Source organism: Oreochromis niloticus, linkage group LG13, assembly GCF_001858045.2.
Source record: "Oreochromis niloticus isolate F11D_XX linkage group LG13, O_niloticus_UMD_NMBU, whole genome shotgun sequence".
Lineage (NCBI taxonomy): Eukaryota > Metazoa > Chordata > Actinopteri > Cichliformes > Cichlidae > Oreochromis > Oreochromis niloticus.
This window is the reverse complement of record NC_031978.2, coordinates 22,324,812-22,337,587: the sequence shown is the minus strand read 5'-3', so window position 1 is coordinate 22,337,587 and position 12,776 is coordinate 22,324,812. Positions and strand designations below refer to the sequence as shown.

General features: G+C 42.2%; 1 protein-coding gene across 27 annotated transcripts in view; it reads left to right on the top strand.

The window, feature by feature from the left end:
• tacc2 (transforming, acidic coiled-coil containing protein 2) overlaps nt 1–12,776 on the top strand; it is a 48,002-nt gene that overhangs the window by 19,445 nt on the left and 15,781 nt on the right. For 25 of the 27 annotated variants that reach the window (XM_019366299.2, XM_019366304.2, XM_019366315.2 and 22 more), the window contains one exon: nt 2,207–2,491. The exons of the other annotated variants lie outside the window; for them this stretch is intronic. In XM_019366299.2, the coding sequence (XP_019221844.1) occupies nt 2,207–2,491 (285 nt within the window). The remainder of the gene's footprint in view (nt 1–2,206; nt 2,492–12,776) is intronic. 27 annotated transcript variants of the gene reach the window in all.

Genomic DNA, 12,776 nt, shown 5'->3' with positions numbered 1-12,776 from the left:
ACAAACAGTAGCTCTGGTAGTTGTATGTGTGCATGTGTGTGCGTGTTTGCGTATGTCCTTCCAGGTGGATGCAGCAGATGGTCTGTAGGTAACTAGTTCTAATTATGCTCTGCCTCTGCTGACCTCACCAGATGGGTGGAGGGGAGGGAAGAGCAGAGAGAGACGAAGGGAAGAGAAGGCTTTTCCAGAACTAAGTTGTGAAATGAAAGGTGCACCTCCTTCCATGTTAAAAGAAAAAACTCTAACAGGTTAGAACACGTTATGCTTCCTTGGAAATCTCCTCAGTAATGGTAAAGATCAACACTAACAATCAAAGTTTTCCATAAATCCAGTCTGAATCATAGCTGTGTGACTTAATAAATGTTTTTTGGATCTTCCAGGAAACATTGAGGGCTCGTGACTGCATTACATAAAAGTATCATATAAATTTTTTTCTAAAAAGCAGCACAGCTAGTTTTTTTCTGTTGAGGAACGCAGGAAAACAGCTGTGACTCTTTAGCCCAGAATGTGGGATATTTCTCAAAACAGAGGTAGGATGTCCTATAACCCACATTGTACTGTAAATAGATGTGTTGCCATGGTAATAGTAGGTTCATATGCCTGTGCCGGCACAAGTGGAGTAAAAAAAACCCACTTTCATGCCTGCCTAATAATACTTTAAGCTCAGCATTGGCTAATGATTATAAAACGCGCATTTGTGTGTTCTTGAACAGTCATCCTTATAAACACTCATTAAACACACTCTCTGGACTTTGTGTCTTGTTATTTCTTGTTGGTTGCTTTCAACTTGTGTGCGTGTGTTTGGCTTGAATGCTGTATTGGCAAAGTTATGAGTATGGGCGTTAGAGAATCGGTGCTTTTTTCTGAGAATTGTCATATCTGTGCTCTCTTTGAACTGCCCGTGAGGTGCCTTTGAGTAATGCGCACAGCTGAATTACTTACAGTAAACTCTGTATTGAGCAGACTCCAGGTGTTAATGCCAACAGTAGAACTAAGCTGTTTGATGTCTGGCTGTAAATGAGCACATGTGCTCCATCTAATTTGTTCGTCCCACTCTGGAAGGAGAAGCCTCTGTTTCTTCATGCACGTTGGATCTGGAAGCAGAACTCGGCTGGAAATCTCCAGCTGTTAACCTGAGCGAGTCAGCTGATATTAGCATCACTTAGAAGGCAGCGAGTCAGAAAATATAAAATGTTTTTGTCTTCATGCCCGCCAGGACCGCATTTGTCCATCTTCAGAGGCAGCAGTAAGCATTATGACGCTTCTATTTTCAGACTGCATGTGCCAAGTTGGCCGCAGATGCTGGCACATGTATAGCTTTGGCCTTCTGGTGTAAGTTTCTAATTGTGGTAAAAAAGAGGAATGGGACCAAATTAAAAACAGAAAAAAATCTGATTTGACCTCAGAGAACATTAAAAATCATGTATGCAGTGGCCTTACATCAATTAGAAAATTCCCTGCTTTATAGTGGAATGATAATAACCACATTGTTAAATGTAACCTGTAACTTGCTGCGCCCTTAAGAAAAGCACACACCCTCATTAAATGTTATTAAGTTCAGGCTTTGCTGCGGAGAGAGGGCGAATAACCGAGCTCTGTTTCAGTCTGACACGAGCTGGCAGGGGCATTTAAAAAGTGCAGCTCAGCAGATGGTTGAGCGTAAGCACACGATACATGTGCTTTACTTTATGGAGGCATTGTGAAGCTCTATTTTCCAGAAGCGACTACTGGGATATTTTTAGCTCTAAACAGGAGGCATGCCCCAAGTGGGGAACAGCTGCAAGGGCGTCCATCGCCTTGCCTGTCAGATTAGAAGAGTCTACCACTCCTGATAAGCAGGGCCTGGATCAGTGCCAAATCCACTCCACCAGGTGGCCGATGATGACAGAGCCGCACTCCCTCAAACGGGCTCCGCAGGGCAAGTAGGGCAAGCATGGACTATCGTGTAAGGGGAGCAATGAGAGAGGTGACAAAACGTTCTTAGGATGGTTGGAGCGAGTCTTCTGTTTTTCAAGTCGCTGCTAGGTTTAAGTGATGGCACAGAACAGAGCGATCCTCCTTACATTTACTCTGCTCTGTGGTGAGTTTACTTCATGGGCCATTTGGATGGGAATTTGGAGAAAAACTGAGTGGGAACTCCAAATTTCCAAACTTGGCTTTCTTGTTTTGGTCTGTTTGTTGATGTTTTGTGTTCCCTCCCATGCAGGCCCTCCCTCGGTGACAAAGTAGAGAGCGGTCACCTGCCCCCCGCCTCTCCTCAACCACTACCCTCCGATCACCACCTCCTTCCTACTCACTTCCGAGACACCGCAGAGTTCCCTACCCCCGTCCCCACACTTCCAGAGGGTCACACACTTGAAGCCCTACCAACCCCGCCTGCGTCCCCCTGTCCTCCTCCTCCTCACCCAGCCCCTGCCTCCCCTCCTGCATCTTCTGCTGACCGCTGTGAGGATGTTTACCCCGCTTCTGCACCCTGCCATATCCCTTTAAGGTATGAACATGTGGCTGCTCCTGAACCTCTTCATCTTTTTGGCACTCGCCTTTTGATGTGGTAAAAATGGTGATGTGACTGTGTGTTCTCATTCAGTCCTTGATGTAGGTTTGCTGACACTTGTCTCTTTAGCGTGCTTCACAAAAAGTAGTCTTCTCCTTATCCTGTTAACCGTCATTAGGTTCAGGTCAAATTACAGCATTAAACTGACATCTGGCACACTTGATTAACAAGTCTTGATTCTTAAAGGTACTAAACAGAAAACTAGTCAAAATCAATCATCTGTGCTGTTTAAATATTCAAATCTAAAGGACTATTTTAGCATTGTGGTTAATATTCTTATTTAGTTTCTAGCTGACTGTATAGAGACATCTGTCCAAGTAAACAGCAGGCAGGTGGTTTTGTTACTTTAGCATAAAGACGTGAGATGGGGGAAAGAAGCTACCTGTCCAAATATAAAAATCTGTCTTCCTATATCTTTGTGTGCTTGAATATGTCTTTGGTGGTTGCACACTTTTTGTCCAATGAGAAGTAGACGCACATCAAAAAAGACACTTTTATACTTGTTATTTGTGCAAACCAAGAAAAAAAAAGATAAAATGTGTTGTTTTTTCTTGTGATTGGGGAGAAATGGGTTATATTTTGTGTCTCTGGGTTAAGTTAAGCTAACTAGCTACAAGTTCCTGCTTCATATTTACTATCAAGGTGGCATCAGTCATATCTAATTGTCAGCAAGAAAGCATTAGGTGTGTTTGCTTAAATATTGAATTATTCCTATATAAAAAATTGTGAAATATATTTCCTGACAGTGCTGACCATATATAGATAAATGATACACAGCATTGTTGACATTCTCTATATAAAGAACCACAGCTATGTGAACACCCAGTCTCATTACACCACTGACAAAATTACAGTATACCATTGCTATGCATGTCCACCACATGGGCTCAAAAAAATGAGATTTGCTAATGTGAACTTAGTGGTCATGGAAAGCCAAGTGCATACTGTATAATTGTGGCTTGTTAATGGTGAAAATAGCAGAAACACCAGGACAAAATGTATATATTGATACTTAAACATACTGCAGTTTTTACTATTGCAGTACAGTCTGACCAAGTAGTCACTTAATGTGTTATAGCACATATCTTGAGCTTTAACTGGCTGTTTCAACTTAAGAAACATTATTTTTCTCACTGAATTACTTGACGCTGTGATTATTATTTTATTGTTTCAAGTATAGTTTATTGATTTAAACATTCCCCTGCAGCTCATTTTGGCCTTTGCAACTGTATCATAGACTTTATTTTATTAGAAGGAATGACTCAGCCACTTTCCCTGTTGCAGTGTCATTTACCACCAGCAGAGGGTTTGCAGAGTCCAGTCTTCATGTTGTGCTGCCAGACTGTGTCTGCACTCTGCCGTCTGGATGCTGCAGTAACCTGGAGCACACATGAATACACCTCAGCTCTCCTGTGCCGGATTGTGCACATATGCTCAATTAGAGCAAATGACCAAACCGGTTTTCTGCACATTTGGTTGTGGCAGATGTAAACTGTGTGACTGTTCAGCTTTGTGAGCATACCCCCTCACTAAGAGTTGATTTTGAGAATGCAAGGCGAGCATATTGATGCTACATTATTTATATCTGAGAGGTCTGTTAGATAGAACTGGAGAGGAGTGGAGCACCAGTGCGGTAACACTGACTGAATATTTTGATTGGATGCTAGAATTTCTCATTTATCTGCACACACGGCAACAGTGCCAGTGCGGCTGTATGTATAAATTTAATCTGTAGATTGGGTTTTAGAGTCATGTGTAGTGCAAAAAAACCTCTTAAACACAGATTATTATAGTATTAGAGTGCATGTGCCACACCCTCTATGCTCCTAGACATTAATTTGACTTATACACTGGGCAGTATTAAAACTATCCTGGAATTAAAATAGGCCTTTGTTGCTATGAGTTAATGAAAATTTCAATCCTTCAAAAAAACCGAAACTTATATTATGTCCCTTTTTTATAAATGACTCATTGATTTTCATGAGTAATAATTATATAAATTTGAGATGAATGCAACAGAGCCATCCTTTTTTTTGACTAAATAAATATTCTGATTAATTAATCTGTTAAAGACTCCCACACGTTTTAGAGACATGCTTTTTTGTGTGAAGTAAGTTCCTGACAGCTGACGGGATTCTAGCAAAAGCCCTCAAAAAATAAGCTCCTCCCATGCCGTTACATTAATTGGCAATCACGCCATCTCTTTCATGTATTTCAGAATATGGACAAAGCAAGATTATAGTATTTAAACAGCTCGTGCTCTTCTTTGAAATGTGTTTGTGGCAAATGTGTTCTCGCCGCTATTTTACGTGACCAGATGACTGTAATCAGGATACTAGACTGATGGCTATCTCAGCCCCAATTTAACAGCTTCTTTTTCATTTTGAGGTGCTCCACTTACTCGCCTGCTCTCGTCTTTTACTTAAACGAAAAGAAGTCCCACTGAATCTCAAGGTGTGGTGGAGGAGTGTACTGTAAGTGCCGACTCGAGGAGTCAGTCCCGCAAGTGATTAATGGGAGGAATGCAGGTTTTTCTTGGCATATAAGAATTAAAGCTTCAGACTACTCTGCTCAGTCAGCAGCTCCAAGGCAGGAGGATCAGAGGAGCATGTCGTCATCTAAAGTCAAGATTCCTGTAAGATGTATCCTAGAACTTCTTGATTTAATGGAACGAAAGCATAGCTATTCCAGTCTCCCTGTACTTAGGAGTTATACTACAAACATGAACAAATGTGGAGTTAGTGTCCCATTTCTGATTATTGCTATAGCTTTGTCACCAGTAACACATTTGTCGGTGACCCCTTGTGCCCCGCAGATGGGAGCATTGTGACACTGGAAGTGAACACTCCAATCAGGAGGTGAACTCTCAGTACAGGTTTGTATTGATTTGCAGTGACCCTCAAAGGGCAAAGTGGGCCATGGAAGCAAAAAGCCCCCTACTGCTGACAGAGCCATGGATCGTTCTACAGCTCATCACCCGCTGAGGGGTATCTATAATTTCCCGAATACATTTTTGTGGTCACTTATGAAGTTTTCCTCAGGGTTGTTGGAATTATCTTGTGTCCTTGATTATTTTTTGGTGCCACATTATTTGGTATATAATTGGTTTTGTTTGTTTTTTAACCTTGAGACTTTACTTGCTCTTAAGGTGGACCCGCTACATTGAAGTTCCTTTCATAATGAAGCTTTCTACATCATAAAATTCTAGTTATGCTTTAAATGATTATTTTCCAACATCTCCTGCATTCTGCTATTCATATTTAATGCAGACAAAGCTGTATGTTGTGGATTTTTAATACACCTAAAGTCCATTTCAAAAGGCCTTCAAACAGGGCTTTTTTCTGCCACCAGCTATTAAACGATAAAAGTCTGTTATAACTAATGAAAACAGAAATTATTAATCACCAATCAGGCCATATGTGTGTGTGTATACTGTATATATGGATTGTGATGACCCTGATTCTTGTTGAGTGGCGTTATGAATTTTTCAGATAAATCTGCCAGAGCCATATCTTCCAGTGCCTGAGTCTGCTGAATTTTTTATTTCTTCATTTTTTTCAGCGTGCAGTCGAAGCTCAAGTTTAAGGCCAGGCCCTTAAAGCTGCGACAAAAGGTGGATGTTTATGTCAGACATTCAGTATAACAGGAACATGTACTCCACAAACAGCACTGCCCTAGATACTACAGCCTGTATACGGAATCATCTAGAACTTGTGTTGCTGAAGTCTCAAAAGGAGTAGAAAAAGAATAGAAATAACATCTTCTTTTGTTTTTTACCTAATTTCTCTGCACAGAGATTACAGTTTCCATTTTCCAGATGTGCTAGGCTCTCTCCTCTGCTTTTGGTTTTACCTTGCTTCTGTCTTTGTGTAAAGCCTCTCCACTCCTCAGACGAATCACCACATATTATTCTAAGTGCAATAAAAGACCCAGTTAGGGTTCCACATAATGCAAAATGGGGAGACTTGTCTATACATGCTCCCACCCAGCACACCCAGTCTCCACCCACTTTCGTGTTGCCCCCCTTCCAAAGCAGCCAATCTTGGGGGAACACTGGGCAATCAATATTTTTTAGAAGGGGTCTGTGTTGTGAGATGTGGGTTTTGAGTTTGCTTGTCCCCTCGGGTCATGGAATATCGATTGTCATGCCCATCGGAGTCTCGGATCACATCAATATTCTTTGTGAAAATCAGGGTTAATGGACTCCCATGTTTACATGCAAACACTTCCCCCTTTCAAATGCTGTGTTAGGTTTTGGGGGCGGAATTGGAGATTCCCCATTTCATTGTGTTTTTTTGTCCTCCCTGGCAAAGATAGGATACCTGATATCTCAATACAGCAACTCACTGTGACTACCAGTCCCTCGGGCTCATGTTATTGTAGTGAGTCCTCAATTCCTCACTTTCCCATGAGTCTACAGTGGATTTATTCTTCTCATATTTCCAGTGCCTCTCTTTCCTATTGCTCATTGACAGTCAGTAGGAAATATATTGTTCCTACTCTTATTTCCAGAGCACTGAACATTCTTTGTATGTCACACAGAAATGCATTAAAAAATTTTTTCTTTGTTTTTATAATTTGTGGTTTTTTTCATAGAGGCACTGTTGGACTGTCTTCAAGGGAAGACTCTATAGTGGAGCTGAAGTTGAATAACACACATTCACACTCACGCATAGTTTCTCAGAGTCTATTGTTTACCCTGTGCATCACTCTGGTTGGCTAAGCCGAGTGCTGGAAGCTTCCATTGTGTGAAAAGGAGGCACAAAAATGACATTTTCACTATGCAGCTCATTGCACGAGTCAGAGGGACCCTGGCAGGAGAGAGGCAAATTTGCAAGGTGCTGGTAATGCGGGAGTGAGGGACGAAGGGGACAAACAGAGTGAAGGGGAAAGCGTCTCTTAATCAGACTGGATTTGGGGGGAGAAACTGCTATTGTTTGGCTCCCCCGTAGTTGCAGTAGCAGATGAAAAAAAAAGAAAGAAAAGCTGCTTGTCTTTTTAAAGGCACAGGAGGCTGGTGTCAGGGGAGAGAATGAAGGAAAGAGGGGGGAGGAGGCAGCGAGAGCAGCAACACCGCTCAGCGATATCAGCAACCAAAGAGACAAGAGGCACCTCTGAGAGACTTGCATGAAAACGGGATTACACTTACATCCTTTTTGTTTTGGTTCATTCCCTCTTTTACATCCTGCTCTTGGATATTTTGTTCCCTCCTGTAGCTTTATTTAACGCCAGATGTGAAGCAGGAATATTCCCCGTCTGTAGAGGTGTAGAGGATCGGGGATGATGTGCATAAAGTGAGGAGCCCTTAATCATCCCATGTTTTGCTCCTGATGCGAGAAGCTCGCTCATCCTCTGCACTGCAGCACTGTACGCTCAGCCAGCCTCCGATACAGGCTGCCTGCCTGCCTGCTCTGCAAGGATCACCGTCAAAAGGGGGAAGGAGTTTTGGGGATAGCAGGTGGATGTGGAGGGTGGCCGGAGAACAGGAAGAGGCAGGGGGGGGCAGGGGTGCTGAGCTAGTTGAGGATGGGAGCCAACGAGTCCATGGAGCAAGGACAGAGTCCCTGTCCCTCTCAAGAACACATGTGAGTGAACTTAACTTTAAGTCTTGCATCGCTGCTCAGTGTGGTGTCTGAAGATGGTCAGAGGTGTGATCAAACCCATTAACAAGGAGAACATCATAGATCCATTGAGAACTGAGGCGTACTGACATGTGGTGTGTTTTTTTTATGAATTCATGGCTTTGCCTTAGTCTTCCATGCCACACAAATGCTCAGTGTGCCGTCACTTGTGACTATAGGTGAATACAGGGCTGATTGTTGGTTATGTCACTGATACGGCTGGGAGATGAAGGCTGAAGACTTTTTTTGTTTCCCTCCTCTGTTGTTGTTGTTTTTGAAACCTTCCCACTTCAGCCTATTAGCTCTTCCCTATGCATTCTGCCCACAAAACCTTTCCAGCCTGTAACGCTCCAGTGTAGCCAGCTGAGGATGCCAGTATTGTTGTTGTTGTTTGCTATTGTGATGTCAACAAGGATGAGGAAATCGGAGCACGTTTGCATGCAAATGCACATCGTTTTGCCTGCCACTACAGTACGGATGAAACGTGGCTCAGCGGAGCCAGAATACAGTGCAGCAAGTACTGCTGGGAAGCTGGTGGGGTGATGTTTCGTTCTCTGGGAAGGAGGACGCGTCTGACGCGCTGGGAGTGGGACATGGTGACTGTGTTGAAATAGAACACGCTGCATGTGTGTGTGGCTGAGTGTGGGGGGTGGGAGGGAGTTACCACGGGAATATCAGCGGATGAGAAAGAGGGAGTTAGAGGGAGCAAGACGGAGCAAGAGTGCTCCACTTTGCTTTGTTTTATTTATAACTCAAACACACTACTGCGCCCGGGGGAGCAACAGAGGAGAGAGATCAGGGAAATGGACTGAACGCTGGTGTTTGTGTGCCGTGTGTGATGTAGAAATTAAAGATTGATGGCATAATAAAGTCATTTTTCATCTTAAAGTCCTGCAAAGTCTAGGCCTCGGAGGACTGGATACTTTTATATTAATATTCACAACTTGCTGCTGTGAGCTTTTATCACAGGCTAGCTGTAATAAAAGTCAGCAGCTATTTTTCTTAAAGTTGGACAGAGCCGTCCTAACCATTAATAGTACGACTTCTACTTTACTCCATCAGTTGTGGAACACTGTTTAAGGCACTAATAAGAAGCTTTCACACATCAAAACATCATATGTTACTAATCGAAGTGTAAGAAAAATGACCAAATTACTGACTTTTAGTTCTTTTCAGTCTCATTTTATTTTAAAATGTAAAACAAGAGTCCAAGCTCTTTAATCATTAGTTATTATTAATCTTTGGTTCTCATGTCCTGTCTTTCTCCCTTCATCCTAAACTGGTTATACCAGATCCTGAGCCTGGTTCTGCTGGAGGTTTCTTCCTATTAAAAGGGAGTTTTTTCTTTCCACTGTCGCCAAGTACTTGCTCATAGGGTGCCGTCTGATTTTGGGGGTTTTCTGTCTATTACTGTAGTGTCTTTACGTTACAGTATAAATCATCTAGAGGTGACAGTTGTTGTGATTTGCTGCTGTATAAATAAAATTTAATTTAACTGAATGACGACTGGGGCATTGTCTCTCGCCTACCTTTACTTTCCAAGGTAGGAGAACGAACTGAGCATCTGATCTCATAATCCAAATGGAGAGAGATGTTGCAGCCCCCTACTTGCCGATCGCCTGCTTTGCTGGCGTCAGCCTGGCCTGTTGCCTTTTAATGTGCCATCTGCTTACAGTCATTGGTCAGATTAGGCTAAGTGTGGTATTACTCATAAAGATTATCTTAGGCTGACATTCTATCTTAATGGCTTCCTTGTTCTGAGACTTTGGACAAATGACCCCAGATTACAGGTGATCGCTGATCAGAGTTGACGTCAGCCTGGATGGAGATGAGAGACGAAAACTTCAAACCATCTGCTGTTTGAGAGATTATTTTGATAGTGCAGGTTCTGTAATCAATTGCAGATGTCATAGTTGTGTTTTTTTCCCCACTGTAAAGCCTCTGCAGGCTGCTCCCTGTTAATCCCATCCTAGAAACTGTGCACGTGCTTTTGTAAAATGAAAATAGGTTGTAGCGTACAGTGGCTATGATGCAATATTTCATATTCAGACTCATTCATCAGTAGGATAAATGTGTCGGAGCTCCCTCTGTTGGCCTCTGTAGTTAAACTATCTAGGACAGGCATAGTGTGCCTCTATATTTCATTATGATGCCATATTTTCTTCTTCCTTCCCTGTTCCTAGTATAGATCAAAACAGAGCGTTACCTTAGAAAAGACATTTTGTAAAAGTTGTGCCTTTTTAATTATCCATTTTTTTGCTGATAATTAGTTTGTCACTCATAATTGCTATGAAGCAACAGATTAAGATAAAGATTATTGCTACTGCCATTTTACGCTGTTCCCTTTTTGTTGGAGGGGGAAGTAGGTTCTTTGTTGGCCAAAATGCTAAAAGCAAATCACAAATCTGCCCGATGCTGAAACCCGTGCAGAGCTGAGAGTGGAAAAAAAAAAAAACGCTGGATCAGGAGCAGAAAAAAGAAGATGTAATGAATTGTAGAGGTTTAGCTTTGGGGGTGTATGACAGTCAAGATTTGATGGAGGGAGTGTGCAGCAGCTAATCCTTTAAGGCTAATCAAACAGCAGCTTGGAGACCAGCAGCCTGCCTCTAGTCCTCCCTCCCTTCTTCTTTTTCGCCCCATCTCATTCCATGTCTCCTTATTTCTCTCTTTAGTGACGATGCCAGATTTACTGTTTCTGCAAAAAACGAATGATTGCTCATCTCAATTGACAATTTAAAATTTCTTCTTTTGAGCCGGATTCTGTTTTTGTGTCGGTTTTAACCCTGCTCCCCCTTTCTCCCGGCGGCTCTCCCTCCAGCGCTCTGAAAGCTGTTTAGACAGACTGCGTTGGATTCGGCTGGAAGCAGCGACACAGCTGGCTGTCTGAAAAGCAGCATCTTCCTGCCTCACGCTGCAGAGTTTCTGTCTCCAGGCAGTCATCTCAGCCTGCGAGAGGCTGCTATTAACTGCTGCTCTCTTTGTCTCCGCTCGTCCCCATAGCCCGACTGCTCTCCCACACGCTGCTCGTCTTCTTTCTACATTTCATCAGCTGCCATGTAGCACAGGAGCTGCTGCTGATGTGGTTGCGTTAACACAGTGGGCATTCCCCAGTGATTATTATTCAGCTTATTAATTTCCATGATATCCACATTTAATTACATCATTTCTATTGGTGCCTGATCAAATAGATGCCAATGGAATAAATTAGAATAATGATGGCCAATAAGGACATTTACTGGATGAAATAATAGAGCAAAATAAATAGAAAGTGATCATGTTTTTCTTAATGAGCTTTGAACAAAAGGATGCTGATGCAACAGCTGCTTACCTCTGTGTAGATCTACAGTGTGCATTTATAGCATTTCACGTATCATTTAATATACTTCACTCAGTCAGCTGTGGGGGCCTTTTTAGGTTGTGTGTGTATTTTCAACAGCGTGGATCCAGACAGCTTTTCTTCTTCCGTATTCGTGGAACATATGGCGCGAGCAACCTCTAGTTACCATAGCAACACTGTGTTTGCAGTTGCATGAAAAATGCTATCCACAAGGACATAAACAGAGCTCTGAAATGAGCCCTAATTACTTTGTTATTGCCTTTTTGCTTTATTTGCATACATCTGCAAAGAAGAAGCTTTTTAGTGTTGATTTTTTTTTAAATTTAAAAACATTTACTAGGCGGCTAAATGTCTTTTTTATAGATGAATTAACTGAGTGGCTTTATTTTGTACAGTAAACCTAGATCGGTGGTCTGTATGCTTATTTGTTCTTTGCATATTACTACCTGTAAGTGGGTCCTTGTCCTTGAAGCTGTCTGTGTCATTGCCTGCCTGACCACCTGAATGTACAAAGCAGTTACTAGTGACTGATCCAGATGGATTTGTAGACATACCCGTCTTATCCTGCTGGGACACACTAGGCCCTCACAGAGATTACAGCTCTGTCTCACATCTAGACCATGTGCTGTCTCATCTGGCATCACAGCACCTTTGCAGAGTTAAGATAAAAAACAAGTATTAATTATGCCCCCCTAATATTTGATACGCTGTTGGTGTATTAACATTCATTTTTTTAGATGCATGCGATACTGTTAGTTTAAATTTTTTACATCTCTGCTGTTGCTGTAATGTAATGCTAGATTACTGCTAGCTTGCTTGGTTTCTATTATTGACCACATTGAAGGCTTAAGTGGTGTCCCATGTGCCCTTCTCATTCATGGTACACATATTTATTTGAGCCATTGAAAGCTTTGGAATTTGCCTGGGGGGGAAATCTGCATGTCTTTGCTTGAAGAAAAGCAAAATTTGTTGAATTCAGGCAGGAATGGACAGTATGAATAGAAAAAGATTAAAGGGTGCTGTAACATATATTACATGCCAGTTGGAGTGGTGTTATTGTAGTACAGTATAATATATAATCCAAGACAATGAGCTTTAACACAAGGGCTTTGGCTGGTGTGTTTTAGACCTGTGCAGTGTGGATATAGCAAAGTATTTCAGGAAAAAAGGAGGAAGGGGTAGAGGGATGGAGGAGTGAGAGAGAGAGAGAGAGAGCGAGAGAGAATATAGTGTACTGCTGGAGGTGGGCTTCTGCAGACGGTCT